Source organism: Corvus cornix, chromosome 7 (genome assembly GCF_000738735.6).
Source record: "Corvus cornix cornix isolate S_Up_H32 chromosome 7, ASM73873v5, whole genome shotgun sequence".
Lineage (NCBI taxonomy): Eukaryota > Metazoa > Chordata > Aves > Passeriformes > Corvidae > Corvus > Corvus cornix.
In genome coordinates, this window is record NC_046337.1 from 29,031,196 (window position 1) to 29,055,747 (window position 24,552).

Consider the following 24,552-nt stretch of genomic DNA (forward strand, 5'->3'; position numbering starts at 1 on the left):
GATAGTCAGTGATATCACTGCTCTGATTGCGTTCAGCCTGATGAGCCGAACCTTCATGGCAGGGCAGGTGCACACAGCTAATCCTGGGCATTGTCTTTACAGCATAGTCTGGGTGCAAATGCTGTTTCAGTCATGCTTAGCAGGAGTTGAAGGTGGGAGGATAATTCTTATTTTCAGTCTATGGTAGGATGTATGTGTTAGTGTTCTGCTACTTATGTTATTAGTGACAGACATCAGGAATTGTTAACCCAATGAACTCATTTCTTTTGTAGGCAGGAAGGCACTGTGTAAGGTTTTTGTTTCTTTTCTGGATTGCAAATAATTGAAGTAGTAGCTCGTTTTGCCCTTCTATGACTTCTTATGGTTTGGGTTTTATGGCAATCATCTTTTCCCCTTTTACAATATGAGTGTCGTATTTCTCTCTCTACAAATATCCTTAATTAATCTCACTGAGATACTACATAGCAGAGTACTATCTGACATGAGGGCCCCTTTGCAACCTCTTTTACTGAATTTAGACGATGCTCTAAAAGCTTACGAGTCCTGAATTTTTGGAGGTATTTTTTCCCTGCAGTAGAATCTCATTTACATGTGAGTTTAACTCGCTGGCTGCATATTGATTTCAGTTGCTTTATGTGGTTTGTTTGGATCACACTTGGAATTATGAATAGGATCAGACAAGTTACCCAGCATTTAGATTTGTGGTTTACTTTACTTTCAGAAACTAATGTGTTTCACCAGAATGATGGCCATTAGGACTCAAGAAAATGGACAGTTGCAAAGGAGTTAATATTTTCTCGGGCTATTTTCATCTCTCGAACTGTGGCATAGTCCTTGCTAGTACAAGTTAATTCTCATGTATCCTTAATCATGGATGAGTTTGTCCATCTGCCACATATAAATTTTCAATATGTTCCAACAAATGCCAGTGCTGCCCTGGGTACAGTGTAAGGCTCTGCAGCTGAAGGAAATTTCTTCACCCCTCCTATTAAAACTTTGTCTTTAACTTGTAGTACGCCTGCAGGACACTTATTTTGCAGTGAATTTACTGCCATAAAAACACTGCATACAGCAGTTCAAAAATACATAAATCTGTGGCTGTGGGACAGAAGAAAATAAAATTAATAACTCTCTGTCAATCTGTTAATTAATGTTGCCTGATCTCCTGGCGCTGAGGGCCGTGGTTCCCAGGCAGGTGCATGAACTGCTTGCTGTGGTGGCAGGCTCAGGAGAAAATTGGGACCTTCTGACTTGGGGGTACAACTCTGTCACTGTGACATTTAACACTTAAATGTAGTGTGTGTTGTTCCTCAGATCACAGGGCTGATCCCTATGTGTTTCACTGGCTTGTAGGGAAGGTAGTGACCCTTTCTTACTAACCTTTCTGGTCTCAAAGCTCTCTGGGATTTTCAGATCTAGTGAATAAAACTTTGCATAGAGAAACAAGATACTAACTCCCCCAACGCTCATTTGAAAAGGCCCTTTTTACCAAAGTTTCCCTTTTGTCACTGACCCAGATGTCAGAGGCAGTGTGCGGGAACATGGCAGAGAGGAGGTAGTGAACCCTGCTGATGTCCAGCACTGGAAATAAAATGTGTATGCAGCCAAACTATTCTTCATGTTAGGAAAGACTGTGTCATGTGCTTTGTGAAGTAAATGTGATCATTTCTATGTCATTTCTATGTATGCAGAACTATTGAATTGGATTTTTGTTTCCTTCCTTTTCTGCATTATTTGATGCTGAATCACATACAGTGTGTGATGGACTGCACACAACTGGATAAGTTGAACTTTATTTTTCCCCTTTGTTAGTTCTTAGTGTTTCAAAACATCTCCCATTTAAGAAAAACTGAAAAATAGCAGAAGTATTTTTGATACACTTGAGTAGTCCATGCACTGAATTATTATTGAAAAGAAAATTGAAGATGAGTTGTGAGATGATTTATCTCAAGTTGTGAATAATGTGAGGGCTTATTTTCAAATGACAATACTTTTAGAGTCTGTGGATAATGAAATGCAAGTTCTGCTTGTGAATGTATGGTGTGATGATATTAGCATCACCCTTTCAGGGAAGACACTTCAAGGAAGTGTCTTGTCAAGGCTGGAGGAAGACTGTTGAATTTATAAGGCCTCTATTTTCTAAAGGATGGAAAAGGACAAAACAATTTGACTGCACAGATGAACTGACTAGTTGGATGTATATCAATAGTCTGAACTACCTCAGTCAATGGTTTGACATGTTTGTATGGTATAGAGCACCTCAGAAGCTATGCTTTTACCTTATAAGATGAAATCCTTACAAGATGTTTTTATAGTAGCATAAGTCTGGGATACCATATTTCTACTGAAATATGTCCAACCTTACCATTATCTGCATCACTTTACTCATGCTGATCAAACAGGGCATAGAGAGTATTGTTGAAACTACCATATCCATCATGTAGTGCTGTGATTTTTATGGTGGAAGATGAGTTCATTGTGTCTTTGCTCTTAAGGCTATTTCACTCTTAAGGCCAAACTTAAATTAGCTTTGTTACTACAGCTGTTCTCGCTTCTTAGATTGGATGATTTGCTTTCTGCTGTTTTCTGGCTTATAAATGTTATTTTGTGGTGTATGGCTAACATACACCACAAAACATTTTGTTGTATGTGAATCATGGGGTTTTTTAAATGTACAGACACTCAGTTCTTTGCATTGGTAGGGCAATGAAGAAAGAGACTGTACTCAGTCTGTTTTAGGCTTCTGTGGGAACATTTTTGCACTAATACTTCTCCGTTTAATAACTGACTGAGTCACCTCTTGTCTCACTTTAAACTTACTTTTCTCCTTCTTCATGATAGATCTCTGAACAACAACTTTTTTACGTGAATTGACAAAAGTGGAGAAGAGATGGCCAGCTCAGCCCGAGAACATCTGCTCTTTGTGCGCCGCCGCAACCCACAGCTCCGGTACACCCTGAGCCCTGAGAACCTGCAGAGCTTGGCCTCTCAGGGCACCATGCCTGAGAATATGAACTTGCAGCGTGCCAACAGTGACACTGATTTAGTGACCTCGGATAGCAGGTCTAGTTTGACAGCCAGCATGTATGAATACACCTTGGGACAGTCTCAGAACCTCATCATTTTCTGGGATATTAAGGAAGAAGTAGATCCAACTGACTGGATAGGACTTTATCACATAGGTAAGTTAGAATTATGTTGTAATATTTGTGTGTTTCTTGCTATTTTGTCACTTCCTATTTTATTTTCTGACGTGTTCTGGTACACTACAGGACTAATCTACAGATAAAGCTGAGATAAGACTGCAGAGAGTTGCCTTGGATTCCTCTTTGCTTTTCTCCATGCAGTGAACTATGTAAAAACATGATTCTAATTAATGTAGATCTGGTTCCACAGTGACCTGCTAGAAGATGAAATGCGTTATTCTTAAGCATACAGTTTCCTGTTTCCACCTTTGCTGGTGGCTGGCTTACAGACTGGAAAATTTGAAGTACCATATTCATCATGTAACTCGATGTGCTTACAGTCCAATGCTTATACATTATCTTGGACAAGTAACCACTTACCATTTGTGAAAAGCTACATTATCATTTACATAAGTCTTTGATTTTGTAGAACTGAAATAGTATCAGTTCTGAAGGAGCGAAAATTTCTGTTTATGAGGAGTTCATGTAGAAGGAAATCCTCTCCAGAGATTCTTCTGTGTGGGTTTCTTTGTGCTGTTCGGGCTATTTCATAGGCGGGAGCTGGAAAGAGCTCTAGGCTGGCATGCAAGGGCCTGTGGGCTGTGTGTGCTAGCAAATAATGTGGCTCGAAAGGGGTGGATCAGTTGGTCAGTTGGTGCTGAGAGCATCAGTAACCTCTCTGGGTTGTGATTTTCCTGTGTGTTGTGTTTAATCAAGGATGCAAACGTCCCTGCTGCATGTGTGGTTTGGAGCTGTCCAAAGGACAGCCTTTATGCCCCCACTAGGAAAGGAGCATAGCCGATACCTGGGTACCTCGAGTGGCACATGGGCTTTAGTCGCCTTCTCAAGGAATCCCTTCACGTGCACTGAATTTAACCAGTGCACTGAATTTAACCAGTGCTCACTAAGTGGGACTGATGAGTTCATTTGTTGCAAAATTGTGCTGCTTCTCTGAACCTGATTACTCATGTAGAGAGAATGGTCAGTTCAAGCTGCCAGAAACATGATAGCACAAACTGATGGAGACAGTTTTGACCACTGGAAATTTGTCTGTGCTGGGACTAAGTGTAGTGCAATGAAATTGGCCTCAGTAGGATTTTTGAGAGATATTTGCTGTGCCACCTTTTCACAAGATGTTCCATCTCTGCATCACTTAATGTTACATTCTGTGTAGATGCTGTTTCTAGTTCTCTTTCTTTTCGTCTGGTATTTTTTCCAACATTATCGTAGTTCCACAAAGTGGACATTACTGACTTGTGTTGTTCCAGTGCATACCTGGCTATAAAAGCTGTATTGGAGTTGCTGTGTAAGCTGCAGTCTCTCCTGGAACAAACTGTGGATATGCACTAACCTTTAAGCCACCTAACTGAAGTGTCTCCATAATAAACAGAAATGGATCTTCCCAACAGCATTAGCAATCAAAGTGTGATCTGTGCTGTAAAATGCACAGCCTGCTAAATGAACTTAAACATTCTAATTTAAATACATCGAGAACTTCATCTGCATAAAGGCTTAACAATCTTTCCTGTTGTTTTTTTATGGTTCACAGCACTTCAGGATTGATATTCAGTAAGCTAAAATGCAGCAACTCTGTAAAATTCTTATTGGTTCTTACTGTAGGCTGAAAGTGATTTTTATCTTATTTTTATGATTAAAAATATTTCTACATTCAGTCTGTTTAGTCTGTAAAATATAAAACAATATTAAGTTACCACAGGGTAAGAATCCTGTGGAACACCCATATTTATGTCTTCTTGGGCCTAAACCCCCCTTATACTACCATGTAATACAGAGTATGTGAATGATTTCTTGTTAAATGGTGGAAGGTCCAGAAGCTTTTGTCTCCATTGCTACTTGAAATCCATGAATGGTGGTGTGAGTTTTGTTACTGATTTAAAATAGATCTGAGCAGTGTTTCCTTTAAGACTTGTGGTTTTATCACTCTGAATGATAAAACTGCACATTTTTTAACAGCAGAGGTAAGGACATAGTCTGATAGGCATGCCTGTCTGTCTTTGATGTTAAGTTTTTTGATCAACTCTTTCAAGTGTTAAAAAAACCTCTTAATTTGCATAACTTTTATAGCCGCAGTTAAGGTAAGTTAAATTCTACAGGTGTAATCCAGCATTTTCAGTCCTTTGTGATAATTGCTGTGAAGTACCTCCAGTTTCCACTTACTCCTTTGCAAGAACTTATTTTCTCAGGAGAGGCATGCTAGTTGGTGAATATTTTTAAGAATAAAAGCTCCATTCTCAAACATGTTATTAACATTTAATGTAGTTGCTTGAGGTTCTCCATCCTGGTCTTTGTTTAAAATGAAAATTATTTCATTTAAGTCTCCCCTCTGGCACAGGCTCCTGAAGGCACTGGGAATTGTGTGTGGTCACTAACACAAGGCGTCACTGGGGCTCTGCCAGCTTGCTGCTGTACCTCCAGTATTCCCCCATGTCTTCAAGTAAAGCACCATTTTTCAAGGAGCTGGGAGCAGAAAGAGGCAAATATTATTTTTGGGGTTATTTTAAAACCCCAAAGCACCAAAAGCACAGTCCGGTGGCTTTTTTTTTTTTTTTTTAATTTAATGTTGCTTGTGCAGTTAATTGTCATGAAAGACAGATCGGTGTTTTGAGGGGAAAAAGTGATTGCTGATTCTGTGAGGAGAAGATGAACATTCTAAAATGACCATCATTCTGAGTTCAGGCATTTGTGCAGAGAGATCTGGCAAAGGTCTGAAGCAATGCAGGTACATTTTCAGCTCAAATTAAGTTTCATATAATTACATCCATTATAAAAGGAATTGAAAATGGAGCACTGGAAGCGGTCTTGCCTCTTCATTCATTAATTTACTCAATTAGCATGTTCTCATTAGTTTTCTATAATGAGAAGGCATTTCTGTGCTTCTGAGTGTGGTTTTACTGCTTGGTTAGAACTGCAGTGGCTCACTATGAATCCCACCAAACTTCTTAATAGAAGTTTCTTTATAACAGGCTGGCCAGAACCCACTGTACACATACCCCCAGACAGATTGGTGCAGCTGGTCACAAGACTGTCAGCAATCAGAGTCACTGCCTCTGCTGTTAGGTGCTTTGCAGGTGATTGATTGGCTTTCACTAGGGAAGAGTAGATGGAGCTTTTCCTAGAACAGTACAACTTCAGTGAAATGTTTGGCCTGCTAAATGGTTATGAAAATAAATGTTACCTTTTTAAAACGAGAAAAGCCCAAGGGGAGAATCACAGAATCATCTTATTCTGAAGGACTGATTTTTAAATTTTTTTTAAGTGCATGTGAATTTTTTTTTTAGACTTCTTGTTATTTTATTAAAAAAGGAAAGGAAGATATAAATGAACAAATACTTTGTAGAAAAGACTGTATTTTATGAGGCATTAATTCATGGGATACTCCTCTACAGAAACTTTTGGTCTTTCATTTTTAATGCAAGAAATTGAACCTAACTGAATAATTCTATGCAGCTAAATTCATGCTCAATTTTTCTATAAATTTGTATTTTAAATAATGTTTTTAGTTATATATGTGAGTTTGCTCACTTGCACCCTACTTGTATCTTCCTCTGTTTCATCAGTGTGTATGTTAAAACATGGCCCGTTTTCTTGCAGAGACTGCTTTGTATACATGTTCTTGTTCTTTCCCAGTGTATTCCTAAGGATTACCAGAAGAAGAGTGTATGTGAGGGACACAGTGTATTTTGTGAAGGCAAACATCCTTTTTCCTGGCTATTTCTGGATTTGTACTGGCTGAACTTTTAAAAGTGTCAGTGGCACTTCTGGAACAGTCTTGTCCATGAAGTTTCGTTAAAGCGGCTTTGTATCTCCAGAGGCGAGATGTGTGGAAATGCAGATACCACAGCTGTGAAAGCACGGGGGGAGTCCCACTGAGACTGCGTGCAAGGCAGAAATGTTATTCGCTCTCTTTGGGTAAATTGGGCAGTGTTGTGTGAAATGTGAAATTGTCAAATCTGAAATACAGGTTTATCATTTTGAATTCAGCTTTAAGCTCTGCCTAGAATGTACTTGTCATTTTTTATTCAGGGCTGTTAATGAGGATTGTCACTTGGGGAGTGACAAGGCTTGATGAAATTTGAAGAGGGGGCTTTTTAGTAGAGATATTGCACTTGTGCTTACTTTGAATTTTCAGTCTTTCTGTCCTAATGAAAAGGAAGGAAGAGATCCTCTTCTCAAAAATTCTCTATTTTTAATTAGGATTTAGACTAAAAACCTTCATCGTTTGAAGTTGTAGAAGACTACAGAATTTAACAGACATCCTCTTTGACCCATAAGGTTTTCTTGTTCAGTAGCAACTCAGTTTTTGCTTTGTATATGCCTGTTTTAAAAATTATTGTTGTTACAAGCAATATTTAATATGTTGGAGGTTGTTTTTTATTTCCTCTATTTACAAGGAATCTGCATCTTGCTATGGCAAGAGTGGTCAAGCTCTTGGAGTCCTGTAGTGAGTAAAGTTCTGCAAAATATTGGCCTCAGTTGAAATCAAAGGAGAAAAATGGATATTCAGTTTGAAGGAACTATGAGATCCCAATTTTCTTGCTACTGTGTTATTATAGCAACAGGGTTCCAGGACTTCCTCGGAAAGTGAGAACTGCTCAAAAAGATGAGCAGGTGGACTTGCCACTGCTTGTGGAATGCTGAGGGAAGTTGCATCTTGATGAGTGTTATGGGTTGTCATGAAGTCTCATATTAAAAAAAAACAGGAAGTACAAAATAAAGAATAAAAAGTCAGCAGAGAGAAGCAAACCCTATTTCTGGCTAAAATAGACTGTCTCCCATGGCCAAATTGCCTAGGTTGGCCTATTTTTGTCCTAATTTACAGAGTCCTATTTATGAGATGCATGCCCTCATTCTAGAGATCCTTAGCACGTTTAAAATGCTGACCATCAAAGGTCATTGTATTTGTTTCCATCAGCTGCTTATAGAGGCTGCTTGGCTTTTTGTTATACCTAGATCCAAAATAGCATTATAAAACCAAACAAAAATAAAAAGAAACACCCCCCCTCGCCCCCCAAATGTGCAGTTATATAGGGCAATTTAGATAGACTCTGGGTTTATACTAAGCTTCCTAGGGTAGTGGAGTTTGGAGCCTCGCCTTTTCAGGTCAGACAGGATTAAAAAGAAAAAAGCTTTTGCATAAACTGCCTTTAGTACACTTAAAATAGTGGCTCACATTAGACAGAGAGATTATAAAATGTTAAGATACTTTATTCCTAGAAGATTTATTTGGTTTGCATTATAGAAAACATACAAAGTAATTATCTTTATTATCTTCCAGAAAATTCTGATTATTCACTTGATTTTTTTTTTCTGTTCTGTTCTTTCCTTTTCTGTACTTTAAAATATGAGCAGTACTGTTCATGTCTATTGACTAGTTGCTAGGCATAAAACTATTAATTTGTGGTTGCTGCTAAGGTCTGCAAACCACAGGCTTGAATTTCTGTGTAGAAGAGTCGGTCTTTACCCAGTTGGCTCCATGAGAGTCTCTGGCTTTGACTTCCAGGAGGCTGGCATTGTGCTGGATGTCATCAGCCACAGAGTGTGCAGAAAAAGCTGCCTTAATAATTTCATTTGCTGGTTACTTAGTAATATTTAGGGAAAGGCCACCTCTTGAGTGGGATAATGAATAATGTAAGAATTGTATCCTAAAATCATGTGTGGTGAGGCTGCAGTGGTCTAAAAAAAATTTATAATAAACCAAAGGTCTTCGGAAGCTTTCCCTCCAGATACTGCATTCCAGTTTTATTCTTTCAGTTCTTCCTAGGTCCTGACCCACATATAAAGCTCCTTTTTTACCAACATGGAATTTGGTACTTTCTCCTCTTCAGTTGTGAGCTGGTGAACTTTTCTCAAAAATCAGTGTTTGGACAGCATAATACCATTTTTTTACTGCAAAAAATTAGAAGAGGTGGATTGAAAGTGTTTTCTCTATGTGTTTTCATTGTATGCAGCAGATGCCTGGAAAGACACACTCGTTATATTAAAATATATACATTTTATTTGTTTAGAAAGTAATTCATTCCCTGCTAAAACTCCCAAAATCTAGGATCTCATAGGATGATGTATAAGTTTAAGCTGTGCAGAATTCTAAGTCTCACCAGAACATCCAAACTTTTCAGTTAATTGTATTTTTTTCAGTTTTTGAGATAGCCCTGACCTGAAAACTAGACAAACGTAGCTGCTGGGAGGACATTTTCAGCTGTGTTGTCAGTATCTTTCCACTGCAAGAGGTTTTGGCATGACAACATTTATAATCCTTTGGATAGAAAGTGGTGTTCTCCCCACCCTGCCTTTTTGAAGTGACTGTTCTAGCAGATGGGAAGATGGCAAATACAAACACTGGATAATGGAAAACAGTGTAGACCTCTGAATTTGTAATATTCCTGTTACTGTAAAACTGCCTTGTGTTAGCTTGTGTTTTAATTTGTTTGAAGGAGGCTGGTTTTAATTTTTTTAAAGACATTTCCAGTGCTGTTTTGTATAATCAAATCAACATGCCATACAGTATTTTCAAAACAGTTTGGGAAAAACAGTTATTCCAAGTCAGTGATAACTGGATTGAAAAAGGAGTTGCATTAGTTCATCTATGGGGTCTTTTTTCATGTGAGAAAGAGATTATGGATTAGTTTTATATTATGTATAGTGCTAGAATTCCTCCTGTACATTTTTTATGAAGTTCTTGGCTCCTGCATCTGCACAGATTTATCAATGACTGTAAGAATCTCAATTAATGGAGAAGTGATACAAGCTGAGTGCTAAATAGGATATGTTAAGGATGTGACTGGTGTAGGTAAAGCTAAAAGATGAGACACAAACATACCAGGATTCTGAAGCTAATGCTTTATTACCAGATATGTTTAATATAATATTTTAATATCTTCTGATATTGGATACACAGGTTCATAAATTATTACTGGAGGAGGTTAATGAAGCTGCCATTACTGATTTTCATAGGCCTCCTTCCCTAGCAAAGCTCATCAAGATTTATCTGCAATTTATGCTATTTGAAGGACAGAAAAGACCCAGAGAATGGCCAGATCTGGAACTTCTCTGGTACAGAAAAATGGTGAGCAGGGCCAGAGTGGCACCCAGCCCTTGTGTGCTTTGCCGTTTTGGCATGAGGGAGGCTCTGATTTGGGGCGAAGATGCGCGAGCTGTGCAGTTACACGGACTGTGCTTCGCTGGCGCTCCCCCTGTGGGCACAGCAGAACTTGGGGACGTCTGCCCTGGCAGCGTTTCCTGTCTCTGTGCCCAGCAGCAGCCGGGACTCCATCGCTCTCACTTTGGTGGGCAGCCAATTTTCAGGCAAGCAAATCCTGTGCTTCTGAGCTTTGTTTCAAGGTCTGCTCAAACTCTCTTCATGAGATCTGCCTCCTTTGTGCGGCAGTCATTCAGAGTTAATGTCAAACTGTTTAGTCTTCCGTCGTGTTTCAAGTCACTGATCACTAATGTGTCAGTAGTCCTTGAAAGTTCATAAAAATAGTAGGTTCATTGCCTTTGTCAATCCTGCCCTAACCTTGGGAATAAATTAATCCCTTATCTCCCAATGTGTGGTAATGCAAAAAATGAACCTACAATTTCCATAAAAATAACATTTTCATTCTGCATGTACTGTAGTAAGGCAAAGAGGAAAAAGACAGATTATCTACCCAGATATGGTGTGAACTCTCATGCTCTATTAAATGCGTCCTTACCTGAGAATTTAAACTTTATCTGGTGGTCAAGAATGTAGTTCATGTGACTTAAGTCACACTTGAGGATAATTTTCAAGAGGTGAAAACTGAAAGCTTGGACCTGATAGGTTTCATTTGTGAAGAGGACTAAGAACTGAATGCATTCCATGCCTTGCAAAATCAGGACCTTAATCAATGTTTTATCTTTGCCATAAAACGTGGAAGCACTTTCTTGTATATGAAGCTAGTTAAGCCTAAATGGGTTTGGCTTCATAAAATGAGATATGTGTAGAAAAACATTATAGTGCAGTAGCAGGCACATTTGGTTGTCACTGAGATAAATATCCAGTAATGACCTTGTTAAAAAAAGAAAAAAAATATATATTTCTATGTTCACTATGTTTCTAATTTGTATCTAGAGTTTCATGCATGACATAGTTCAGCAGATGGTAGCCTGCAGGGTGAGGGAAAATTCGGTTTGACAAATTTTTCAACATAGATGCATCTTTCAATTTTAGTAGACTTCCAGACAGGCAGTTGCTTCCCAGATACTGAATAAGGATGCAACAACCTACCAAAGTCAAAAATGAGTAAGATTTTTAGGAGTTATTGATGAGACGGTACTTAATGTGCAGGCAGCAACACTTTCTTTGATGTATTCTTAAACTTGTAAATTTGAGCAATAGGGTGAAAAGTGCATTGTGCAGTTCCCTTCAAAAACCCCAAACCACCCACACCCCTGCTACGTGTTCAGAAGTGAAGTCCCAGCCATCCCACCTGACATCAGTGCCGCTGCCCCAAGGGATGCAAAGAGCTTTGGCGTTTGTTGTGCATTCGCTAATCTAAGTCACGAGCACAAAAGGTTTCAGGTTTGGAAAGCAGTCCTAATTACAGCACACTGAACTGAGTGCTCTTCTTCTCTCCCGCTCAAGCAATTAAACAAAAATCTCTGTGTTCCAGATTCACGTAGATGGCTGTGCTCGGTGCTGCTGTTTGCCGCCCGCTGGCTGAGCAGCGCTAAGCTGGCAGAGCATTTGCTCTGCCAATACAAACAGCTCTCTGCCAGTTTAGCATCTCGAAGGGGCTGAGGGACAGCAGCAGGGGTTACCTGCAGGAGTGGGGGATCAGGAGTGGGAGGGACACTCTTGGCAGTAATTTGCCACTGGACCTGCTTAGCTGCAATGTGCAGCAGTGACCCCAGCAGAGAGGCTGTGATGGGATGTGATTTGTAGGCTGCTGTAAAAGGAGAGCAAGTCTGATTGCACTGTTTGCAATTACTTATGTCTGGGTTTACCTGTATTGCTGGGAGTAGCTGAGTTGGTGAGCCTTGGTTTCTAGTTACATTCAGTCCTAGGTTCTGTTTGTTGCCTGAAGAGTCCCAGGGAATTAATGCTTTTTAAAAATACTCTGCTGGAAACGTAGAAGGAAAAATAAATGTTTTATGTAGGTGCTTTTAAGACAATTGCACAAGTTAATAAAACTTCCTTGCCTTCATTAGTCTACACAGTGTTGTGTTCTTTTTTGCTGTTGCGTGTTAACACCATGAGAGAGAGCACTTTTTATTTCTGAGATTTTATGCTAAAAAGTTAAATAAGCAAAATTGTTATCTCCTTTCTTCTGTTGATGATTTTTGGCACTGGTTAAAATGATACTGCTTCTAAAGAACTGCAAAATTACTTTTGTGTTTCTTCTGGCTTTGGTCTCATCCAGATTAATCTGCAGAGCTATTTCTACTTATCATAAGCAGTGTTTGGCTTCATTTCTCTCATCTTCATGACATCAGCTTAAATATTTGGGATGAGAAATAACTGTATTGGTATCCTTTTTGTTTAAGAGGTAAATCTTAACTCTGAAGTAGTCATTCATCTCACTGCAAAACTACTAAAGCCTATACGTGAGGAAAAGGATCTGGCAATGTATAGGGGGAAAAAAAATCATTCCTATTACTCTGAGTGTGACAAGATGGTGCTTAAGACAAGTTAGCAGTTTTTCTGGTTATTACTTGAAAGCTCAGTTTTTGCCATCACTGCATTACTCAGAAGTTAATTTATTTTGGCAATTCTAAATTGTCTTCAGCTGAAGTAGATTGCAAAAGTCTTGAGTGATCTTACAACCTCCTTTTCTCCCTCTTCACCATCTATATACTGCATGTCATGTGATGAAGAATAGGTTATAAGATGCTATTTTTTAGGTGATGTCCTTTTGCTTAGGACTGCTGTGCAGTTAAACATAGTAAAACAAGACATTGTCATAAAATTCCATTTAAATTTCCAAAGAAAAACTGTCTTCTGTTTAGCTAGAGCATGAACTTTGAGGTGGCTTATTTGATGCTCAGGAATATTTCCTAGTGCCTTGAGATGTTGATACATTGCTGGAAACCCTTGAAGGTAATGAGTTTGTGATGAGGTAATTCAGGGGTGTGTTACTCATCTCACTGAGAAGGCTCTCTTGTAGATATATGGTTTGACCATGGGCTCTGTGCCTCTAGGGGTAAGCACCAGTTTCTGAAAATTCTCATAAGGCACACAGACAGCAGTGTTTTTAATTTAAGTATAGGGGAGATCCACTAAACTGTTTAAGGGAAGGTTTTTTTTTCTTTGCAGGGAGAAAAAAACCTTAGGAAGACCGCTTCCTGATTAACCATAATATGCTGCTTTTAAAGTGGGCGTAAGGAGAGTTACGATGAGGGGAAACAAACATTGTGTTTCACAGAAAATATTTCAGGTTCTTTCAGAACTCCTTCCTGCTCATTTCTTTAGAAATCTGAGACTGACTTATCTTATTGTGTGTGTATTTTGGATGAATTTCTTCCAGGATGTGTTGGCTCATTTCCTTGAGTACTTCTAAATTTTCGGAATTTTTTTCAGTCACAACAGATAGCTCAAAAAGCTTTAAGGAAATGAGTCAACCTCCTGAAATAAATTGCTTACTGAATAGAGGATACTGTGTTCGACACCACAGATGCCCTTGATAGTTCTGTGGATACTAATTAACAGATAGTCTCTGAAAATCTGTTATATGTTCTCCACGTTCCAAAAGGATTTGGGAGACAAATATCCCCAAAGAGCACCTGAGCTTTCCCGTTAGGAATGTGGGGCATGCTTCCAGACCGACAGGTATTAGTGTGAGAGTTGCAGACGGGGAAGTGACAGGCAGGCTCTCCAATGGAAAATTAAGGATGTTGCTAAACTTAAGTGTAAATTAATCAGAGTAATGTAAAGATGCTGAGTTGAGGACTACCAAGCTTTCATAAAACAACATTGAAATCTGAAGGCTGCATAGGCAAAGTGCGTTGGTCCCTATTCCATTATTTACAAGCAATTTGCATTCTGGTTCCAGGAGCCCTTGCTGTGGGTGTCCTGAGTGTCCTGCAGATGCCCAAAGCAGGTGAGGCTGTTCTGTGAGGAAAGGCCCAGTGCCTGGCCATGCTCCCTTTGGGTTGCAGGAGTCCCAGCAGGGCGTTTCCCTGCTTCGGGCTCTGCTGAGTCACTGTGCTGGCAACTGACTGCAGTCTTACATAGTTAGATTAAAAATAAGTAAGAGGACACCATTTTAGTAACATATCTGTTTTATACTGTAGGTAGGCAAAGGCTTCGGGATTTTCTTTGCTTCCCAAGGATTACTCAGCAACTCAGGGACAGAACTGAGAAAGCCAGCACCAAACACCATGATCTGGGATTTTCTCTCTGATGAGCCAAACTAAAAGTAAAACAGATGGTCCTTAATATTTAAAAAGTTCAACATCTGGGTCTGGATCTGAACTTTGAACTTTGAGGCAGCAAGTAATGAGCCAGCTTGCCCTGCTTTGGTGCATTATACAGAAAGTCCCTGATGCAGGCAATAAATACCACATCTCTAAACGTGCATCTCCAGACAGGTGATGTGCACTGTCAGGCACTCGAGGGAAATCTGAATGCATGCACACCACAACAGAGAAGAAAGTGTGGAACATGTGCAAAGGAGTTGACCCTGTCGGTGTGTAAGTGTCTCAAAACAGTGAGAGTTGCATAAAAGCAGGTACAAAATACAAATCCAACTGCAGTGGAAGGAGTCAGAATAAGGTGCAGGGCTGTTTCTCTGGTTTCATGGTTGTTGTCAGTGATTGTTGCCTGTGATTTGCAGTGGTGAACAATTAACTTGCTACATTTCTCTTGTTGGAGTATAAGTATTGACCGTGGTAGTTTGATACTGTGATCTGTAAGCTTTTTAATACGACCTTTAGGAGTGTAGTAGAAGTGTGTGTGAGGAGTTGCAGCTGCAGGTGCCACAGCAGTTCTGTCCTGGCATTTAGGGCAGCTGAAATCTTTTCTGAGGGAGGAGCACGGGTATTTCTTAGTTATGAAAGAACTAAGAGAAAAGAGTGAAATATGAAGGGGATGGTGGAAACCACGAACTAATAACTCAAAAAACCAACTATGATTTATGGGCAGTTGTAAAGCAACCCCACTTCACTGTGGTCAGGATTTAGGATATCAATGACTTTTTTTCCCCTCCAGTTTTTGTATGTGGTATCTCTGTTATACTTTCTCTCCAATTACTTACAAATATTTCCAACCCTCTGTGCTTTCTTGGTACAAAGCCCAAGTACTTAATTTTGTAGTTAATTTTTTATTTAATAATTCCCAGTTCTTGAGGCAGTGGCAGGGTTGGACCCCTGACCTCATGGGCAGGGAATGGGTGCTACATTCTTAGCAAGGGCAGGCAAAAGGACAGAATAGTCATGGTTTATTAAAAAACAAACAAAAGCATTGCATCAATGAAAGCATCTCTGTTGAAGAATCTGAAGAAATTATTGATTGATTTGACAGGAATGCATAAAAGAAAAACAATGCTTGACACAAGATTGACTTGCAAGTCAGCATACCTACCTGTTTGCAGCTCCAGCTTGAGCACAGGAGATGGTATATCCCGAGTGTGGTAGAGAAAATCAGCAAAAATAGGTGGCTACAACCACCAGAACAAACTCGTGGCACATTGTGACAAAATAGGTTTGGTGGTCTCAGCAGAGAACCAACAAAAAACTTCTGAATGTCTGTCAAATAAACAAACCCCAGGCTGCTGTCCAAGGGAACCTGAATCAGGTCAGGGACAGTGGAAGAATGCAGGCACTGAGACAGCAGTGAGCACATTTTATTTCCTCCATCTGTATACCTTGCAAAAATAGCATCTTTGAAAGTGTATGTGCAGATTTGGAATGTGCTGTGCTCCTGATCTGTTTCTGGGTTATCCTGTGTCTGCTTGAAGATTAATTCAATGTATAAGCACGCTATACTGTTTGGGGGACAGGACTGAGGAAAACATGATGCGCTTCTGTGAAGCGAACTGGATCAGACTTCAGTCATGTGCTCATCCAAAGAAGCTGTTCTCCTGGTGACTACAGTGTTTCCCTAATTGTGCTGTTAAATTCTGCAGTTTCAGCATGCTTGTGCCAGATCCCCAAATGGGATAGTCTGTTTGCAAATAATCAAAGACACACAATACAAAATTATGCAAAAATGCAGAAACCGCAGCTTGGCTGAAAATTATGCCCTGGGGACTTGGTTCACAAATATTAGCAAAATTTACAGCTCACTGTACAAACTTGTGGCTAGTTAGGTGGGATAGAACCAATCTGAATGGATTTTTTTTGTTTGCAGTTTTATATACTTTTAAAGCCATAGATATCTTTTTTGCTGGTTTTGTATAGTTCTTGCCCACTTCCTAGATTTACACTACCACATTGTGTAGTTGTGGCTATCCTCACTGGAACAACATATATCTTTGGAAACATTTAGAATATTTTATTTCAGATGCAACATTAGTAGGAAGTGCTTAGAAAAGATGTTTGCTTTGTATAGGTTTATTTGGCTTCATAATGAACTCGGATTATCTTATGTAATGTATTAATTCTGCAAATTATCAATAGCCATATCAAATCTAAAGTGAATCCTGAGTCCCTACATCATGAGCAGAAGGCAGAAGAAAGGAGGAATCTGGTCAGAGCTAGGAGTATGTAATACTTCTCACAACAGTAAAGCATCTCAGCACATTTGAAGTCAAGGAATAGCAATGGCCTCCATAATAATTTTCAAAATATTGTAACATTTAGGTCTGCTTTTATGCCAGTTCAGAAAAAAGTTTTTTAATAAACCCATTTCAGGAGAGGAGACTGTAAAAAGCGTGGAAGGGCTTTTCAGCAATTGCAACTGAAGATGAGGAATCTGCCATTAGATCTTCCATGCATGGGGCACTGAAGGGGAGGTGGGAAGAGTAGCTGGGCAGGAAAATGAAGTGCTAATGGTGAGCAAGGTAGTGAAGGCTTGTGATTCAGCATATTCTTTTAACAGTCTTCCTTAGCACACTGCTTACAAACATGGATCTGCTCTCTTTATGCAGACCTATTATTCTTATCTGTAGGTTTGTTGTAGCATTCCTTATCAGCCATTTTGGTGCCTTAGCAAACATATACATATATAAAGAAAATAGGAGGATGTCGCTGAGTACTTAAGCTAGAGGTTATGTGGTTTGTAAAAAGGAAAGGCAAAATTGCTTATGCAGAGGTATTCACAATATCATAGCTGATGGTTACACTCTTTAATAGAGGCATGAGCGGGAAGCATTGCTGCTGTATCTGTCTTGGCTTAGCACCTCTATTCTTGGACCATTTATTCTTTTTGCTCGTCAGTTTTACATTTGGGTTAAATTACTGAGACATTGACAAAAGTATATTGTCTAAATATAAATATTTTTCTGTATTCCAAACCAGGAAGCTCCCTGACTTTCTAACAAATACCCTAAGAAACCTATTGCTGTCAAATGACAACAACAGACTAGTTTGCATTCCCGCTTAAACAGCTCATAATATTGAAGATAAACTTAAAAACAACAGCTGCTAAGGGAATGTTAAATCCCACAAGATCCTTAAGAGATGTGTGCTGCAGAGACAGAGAAAAGAATATTTTTTGACAAGTTTCAGAAACTAGAAGGATTTCTAAAAGGCAGTGAGTAATCGCTTGAAACTGGCAAAGAAATTTTTTTCCCCTAAAAAAATTTTTTTTGGGAATGGACTTGAACAACAAAAGTGAAATGCTAGCTGATATTGTGACTGTCAAAAGGCTGGAACAGGCTAAGAAGAATACTGATCAATGTCAGAAACTGTAAGCAATAATCAAGTGCAATCAAAAGCGAAGCTGAGGAATCCAAAGGCAGTCCATTCTCTCCTTTTCAGTGATGAGTCAGTTCTCTCCACTCAGTGTTGAAGGATGCCACGTTGCTGGAAATTCAGAGATATCTGTGCCATCATAACAGGTCCAGGGTTCAAACCATCAACCATTTGAGAATGCAAAACCCTAACTAACCTCCTGGATCCCTAGATGTCAGCTGTTGCATACAGGAAAACTCTTTTTTCTGTGTATTTGATTTGTTCTGTGGGTGTACTGCTGCATCTTTTAGCCCTCATCCCCAGCAATAAATAGCACTTTCACACACACACACACACACACCCACCCACCAAAAAAAGAAATAAGTCCAAGTAAACACCCAGTAAAACAAGGGCTGAAAATGCAAAAGTGATTGAGGGTAAATGAACCTCCACAGGACTCTTGGGGAGTGTGCTTGGCTTATACTTTGCTCTTTGCTGGTTGATTCCAGGAAAGAAAAGAGAACTCTGGGGAAAGCTTAAGGTGGGTCTTAGTATCAAAAGCTAACTTAGTATCAAAAGCTAACACCCAGCTAGCTGGCCATAAAAGCAGCTGGTGAATTGCTGTGTGCAAAGGCTAGGTCAGCTTTTTGGGTGATGCTGGCTCTGTAATTCAAAATGGTTTGTGCTTGACGTTTAACACCCTTGATAATGATCAATTAATTTTTTTTTTTTAATGTCTTATGGAAAACTTTCAGTAATTCTGGTAGAAAGTTTCACTGGCAAAAGCTACTTGTTAGAACTGCTGGAGGGTGTACATGTGTGGGCAGTTAAAACACTTAATTTTGCTTTCATGGTTACAGTCATTCTCCTTCATGGCCATGAGCAGAACAAGCCATCTGGCAAGGGAGCGCCTCCTTCTCATCACACATCTGAGAGCTTCTCACAAATAAGATTTCAGCTCATTAGGATACTTTATGCACTTACAGGGATTTAAGAAGAAATACATACCTTTAATTCTTGTGCTTTCTTCTGAGTTGCATGTTTTTTTTCAGTTCTAGAAAAGAAATATATTTACTGAACTTAGCCTTTTGGTTGCATATATACATTAAGATTTTTTCTGCAATTTATTCAGAATTATTATGTATACCTAATGAATGTATTTGGGCCTGCGGCTTTTTCATTGAAAGTTGTGACACGATTGGAGGGTTAGAAGTGTGAGCCCTTGCTGAATGACACTGCTCTTGTGCTGATGGCTTCCTTTATTTTGATAGGCAAAGATGAAGAAGTTACTTTTGGGGTGTAGCTGACTATGGTTGGTTGGTGTTTCTCGGTGTCTCTGAAGCACCTGAAAGGTCTTATTGGTCAAGATGTTGGACATAGAGAAGTGACTGATCTGAAGTGACTGAGCTCATCCTTTGAGCTGTATCAATATTTTCTAGCATTTGTAAAATGTAAATATTTCTGCCGGTGATAGGTCTGTTAGAATATGAATGAGAAAAGAGCATATCAGGTGGATAATGCATCAGTGAATTCAGGTCAGTTTTTGTAGAAGATAATTGCAGAAATGGAGGGATTTGTGTCACTTGAGTAAGCTAGAATGAGGTTTTAAAATTATTGCTGTGATGAGAAACTAAATTTCTGGGTTTTCACCAATTTTGAGGATCATCTGTTAGGTGAGTTTTTTGAATTGAGAAATGTATCAACCTCAAGGCCGTGTAACCTACATTATAGATGCTTACAATTTATCATCACCTCACTTTCAGGACCAGAGGATGAAACAAGTAAATAAGCATGATACTTGTCAAAAAGTGTTTGCAAAATTTATGCAAATTTATAAAGTACTCATGTATCATTATTAAGTTGTAGGGCAAGGGAAATAGGATGGCTGCTAATAACTAGGCCTGGAAGCTCCTGTTAATTAGGGCAAGAAGTTTAGTAGTTTATTAGACAAGTAATAACAGATTTGGTACTTCCTTTAGCTACTTCTTAGGGAACCCATCTTACCACTGGCTGGGTTTCAGCTAATAATGTTCCATTGCTACTGTAAACCCTGTATAAAATAGGGTAGTTTCTTCTGCTGTATGAAAAGCTGGAGGAAAAATGAAAACGTAGCAGAAGGATGAGCAAAAAAGGAAAGCAGGAAACCAGGAAGTGTTCTGTACAAACCTACAGATCAATAATACCAAATATGCTTGTAATGAATTTTACTCTGTTTCATGGGTAGCCAACATGAGGCATATTGCAAAATGCTGTCTGGAAGTAAAGGTGAGTACTCAAGCCGAATGTTTCAGTAATAAACAGTTGCCAAGCACTTGTTTCTTATCTGATTTTAAAATTTCATAAATACAAACAGAACAAATGACACTTGGCAACTGTTTTAGAACACAGGTTTAAAGCAACATGCCTATATTTTTGAAATCTCTTCTAGCCTGTTGTGCTTTTCCTACATGTGCATTGCAGTGACGTGTATGGTGTTAAAGGGCAGATGTGTGTTTCATAATGATTCAAAATAGTGTTTAGTTTTTAGATTTGCAAACAACAACAAAAAAGTAAAAACAGAACAGTCATCAACTTTATTTTAAGTCCTCTCAGTTATGGCAGTTGTGTTTGCTGACAGTTCCACAAGAAAAGCCTCTTTTTGAGGTATAAGTCATTTACAGATGATCTACATGTGGAATAAAGTGCACTTAAGGTTAGTTTATGAGCTAATAATGGCTGTCAAATGAGCCCATATTTTACTGAAATTAAACCCAGAAGAGATCATTACATCATCATTCAGTATAATCTACCATGTATTACAGGCCACACAGTGTTGTCCAAATTTCACCTTTCCTGAATATTCCCACTCTCAGAAGATGAAAATGTGACCATTACCAGAGAGCAGCAGCAGACTGAATGGGAATAATGTTCTGATTGCAGAGCAGGAATTGCTCCAAGTACATTTTGAGGCTGAGAAGGAGGAAAGAGGGATGGCCATAACCATATGGCCTTTCTTGAAGTGTTTCCACTGTTTCCACTTGAGAAATGTTTGACCAGAAAAAAACAAACACCAGGCAAAACTGGCAGTTTCTCTGGGACCTTTCTGCATGGGATGTCCGCATACATGACCAGATGTTTGCTGGTTAATAAAGAAACCAGCATGAAGGCCACAGAATAAATGACCCCTCACTTTTTCTGTTGCCTGTGGGTTTACATGTGATGTGTATCAAGGCAGCCACACCAGAGAAAGCCCTCTCTGTAAATGCAGCTGTGCTAGCAGCAAAACTGTGCTTTTGTCGGTAATGTTTATTTACCAACAGAATTTCCCAGGGGCAGAATAGGCTATGTAGACAAGAACCGAGCTTTGCTGGTATCATGTCTTCCACAGCAGGAATAATTTGTTATACTTTTCAGTTTTTCTGGCAAATATTTGTGATGGGAATGTGGTCACAGATAAAAGTGCATGCCCTTTATCCTTGGAAGCTGCAGTCCTCTTCTGCGTGCAGCTGAAGCAAGCTCAGCAGCTCGTGTGCTGCCAGCAAACAAGTGCTTATCTGACACCATATAAGGCTGTGGCTGAGGAGGAAAATGATGAAAAACATTCCACAATAAACTTAGACTGGCAGATTTAATATGGCACAGAAAAGCTTAGGCACAGATTTTTTTTTTTTTCCTTTTTTCTTCTTTAATTTAGCTCTGACAGCATTTACCCCCACAATAACGTTTTTAATGTTAGTTAGGAAAAAATGGCTTGTGTTTCTAGATATTCTAAACAGTCCTGTCCCAGAATAACAGGATTTTAGGATACTGGTGCACACAGGGTTTGTTGTTGAGTTTGGTTTTGGTTTTTTTGCCCTTGAACTTGGTACGGTTAAAAGCGGGAGAAACACCTTTAGAATAGGGGAATGTGGCAGTGTTGGGATGTGTTTGGGGATATGGTGAGGAATTGGATGTAACAGTGAGGAGTGTACTGAGAAGGAATTATGGTTGTGAAGATGAGTTAATCTCAGTTTTAACAAGATGTGAGAAGCAGTGAAGTGCTTAAAAAAAAAGAAATGACGCTAAGGAGAGAGACAGGTTTCTCTTTTCCTTAGTATATTGCTTGCATCTTTGCTGTCCTCATGTCCTCTAATCTTTATAATGCAATAGCCTGCTAAGTTATTGTAGTGCCTTAGAATGTAGGTATAGCCCAACTTCGGTAGCCATTGGTGGCCTAAATCTGAATTTCCAAACTGTTCCCTGCCTGGTGGCCACTGCTTTTGGCAGTCTCCATCTTCTGCACACATCACTTACTCCAAACTATCAGCAGCTGAGATGATTGTGAGTTGACATGAGAGGTAGTGCAGCTTTTGCCTCAGCTGTGTGCTGCTTCCTTCAGGAAGAGGTTGAAGGTTCCCACATGCCATATTTCCCCCCACATACAGCTAGCTGGACCTCAAGATTAAATGGTAGGTAGTTTATTAGCATTTTGTGAAGATGCTGGGAGTCTTCTGCAGTATCATTGAGTATCTAATAGTCTTTATGTCTAAGGGTGTGCAGTACCATCTGTCAGAGTTTATTCAATGTTATTCTCTAGCTTAATTTTTGGTGTAACATTTATGCCTTTCTTGTAGTAGCCAGTCTGTAGTAGTGCAGTGCAGGAACAGCCAAGCATTGTTGTGTCCGTGTGTTGTGCCAGATGTGGTTTCCAGGTGAGTCAGGTCAGCTGGCAGGTGGCTCCCGATGCACAGGGCACTTGTGCCGTGGAGCTGGCACATGTGTGAAACCTGAACTGGAGATGGGAATGAAGTGCACATCGTTTATGATGAAGGATTAGTAAGATTTTCAGGAAAGAGGTTAAGCTTGAGGTCATTTCCTTCCTCTTGTTACGCTTTTGAATTTCTGCCAGTGAGATGGGTGAAAGGATTATTTTTGTCTTTGAATGCTTTGAATTTCAATGATGCCTTTACTTTGAATACAGAGAAGTGGAATTCCACTTTATTCCTGCCATTGTACTGTCATATGTCTGAAAAAATGACTTGTATTTTTTTTTTGGCATCTTTGTGTCTTGCATTCTAGTTAACTAATCCTTTCAGCTGCTGCTGTGCCTTGAAATACCACATTTTGTGAGGCATGTGGAGATGCTCTGATCCCCATGCTGAAGAGTTAGTGTACATAAAGATGGAAACAAATGTAGTGGTATAATTCTTGGAAAAGAAGGAAATGGTCAGTGTCAGAATATAGGCTGTGTCTGAAAATGAGAGCAAGGATTTTCCCACTCTATTAAAGTTTCAGTAGGAAAAAGGTTTCATGGTTTAGTGTTTGGACTGGGTGTATGGTATGGTTTCTACGTCCTGCTTCTGCAGCTGAAGTAGGAGCGAAGTGTTAGAGAAGTTGGTGTTATTCCTAACCATCCTGTCACTCACAACTAGAAAAATTATTAATGGCTCTTGCTGTGTAAAGCAATAGAGTGCAATAAAAGTCAGCAACATACTAATGTATGTAGTGGGTCACAGGGGGCACATGAGGGAATGTGAGGGGAGTCTTTCTGCTTCTTGCCCACAGCTCAGGGACAATCAGTGGAGGTACATGAACCTTAAATTTGGTTGTGCAACAGGAAAAACTGTTGCTGTGCAGTGAGGAACAAACACCTCTTTGCTTTTTTGACCGTGGACATGATACTAATTATCTGATTATAGATTATGATGATCCTTCACTGCTAATATAGGAGGACTGTGCCACCAGAAGGCCAAAATCTGTGTCCAGCTGTAGTTCAGAGTGTTGCCCAGCACACTCTGGCAGTGCATGATTACCTTCAGGAGGAGCTGCAACAGCATCTTCTCTCCTGTATGAGGCTGTAAGAACATCTGTGGTACCTTTTTCTGCCTGTTTTCTGCTCTTGCTTTTCTCAGCCAAAGATCTGTGTCTTGTATTTCCATTACTTTCCAAGTTTTTTCCAAAGTGTCCTGAAGAGTAAAGAGAACTGCGATAGTAGGATCTTATAGCTGCTTAGGGAGCTTTTAAGACTGTCCAAGAATTTTGTTCTCCACTTTTTTGGGGGTTGCTCTGTTGGTATTTGAGGGAGAAATGTTTCCAGCCATTTAGTATGCAGCAGTGTGTTAGATTTCTCTTACAGTGTTCCAGTTCTGATGTTCTTTTGCCTTCTGTCCTTTGAAGATACAATTCCGAGAGGTGCTCATGCAAGCACAAAGCAATACATTAGCTTTCATCTCTTCATTAGCAAATAATCCATCCTAATTTCTTTGACTGGAAGCGCTTTTTGAAAAATCTTCAAGCTGAGTAAGAACAGATACTCCTGTAAGATGTGGAAGGGGTTTTTTATTGTGTTTTTTTTTTTTTTTAAATTTTATTCTGAGTATTACTAGGAAAACCAAGATTTGCTTTGAGAGCCTGAACCTACAGCTCCACAAGTGTGCAATTTCATGAAATGTGTGCTATGAAAGATTCAATCTCAGACCGCCGACCAGACTGTAGATTCCTTTAGGTACCCTTTTTTTCATCAAGGTACTGGAACTGCTTTGGCACGATTTGGGTCCTTGTCACAGGTTGAAGGAGTTCTAGGTCAGCTGCAGTTGTA

At 39.4% G+C, this 24,552-nt stretch overlaps 1 protein-coding gene across 1 annotated transcript in view; it reads left to right on the forward strand.

Moving 5' to 3' along the window:
• HECW2 (HECT, C2 and WW domain containing E3 ubiquitin protein ligase 2) overlaps positions 1 to 24,552 on the forward strand; it is a 128,953-nt gene that overhangs the window by 17,224 nt on the left and 87,177 nt on the right. Inside the window, 1 exon segment of the mRNA XM_019290524.3 lies at positions 2,842 to 3,182. Within this exon segment, the coding sequence (XP_019146069.1) occupies positions 2,891 to 3,182 (292 nt within the window). The 5' untranslated portion in view covers positions 2,842 to 2,890.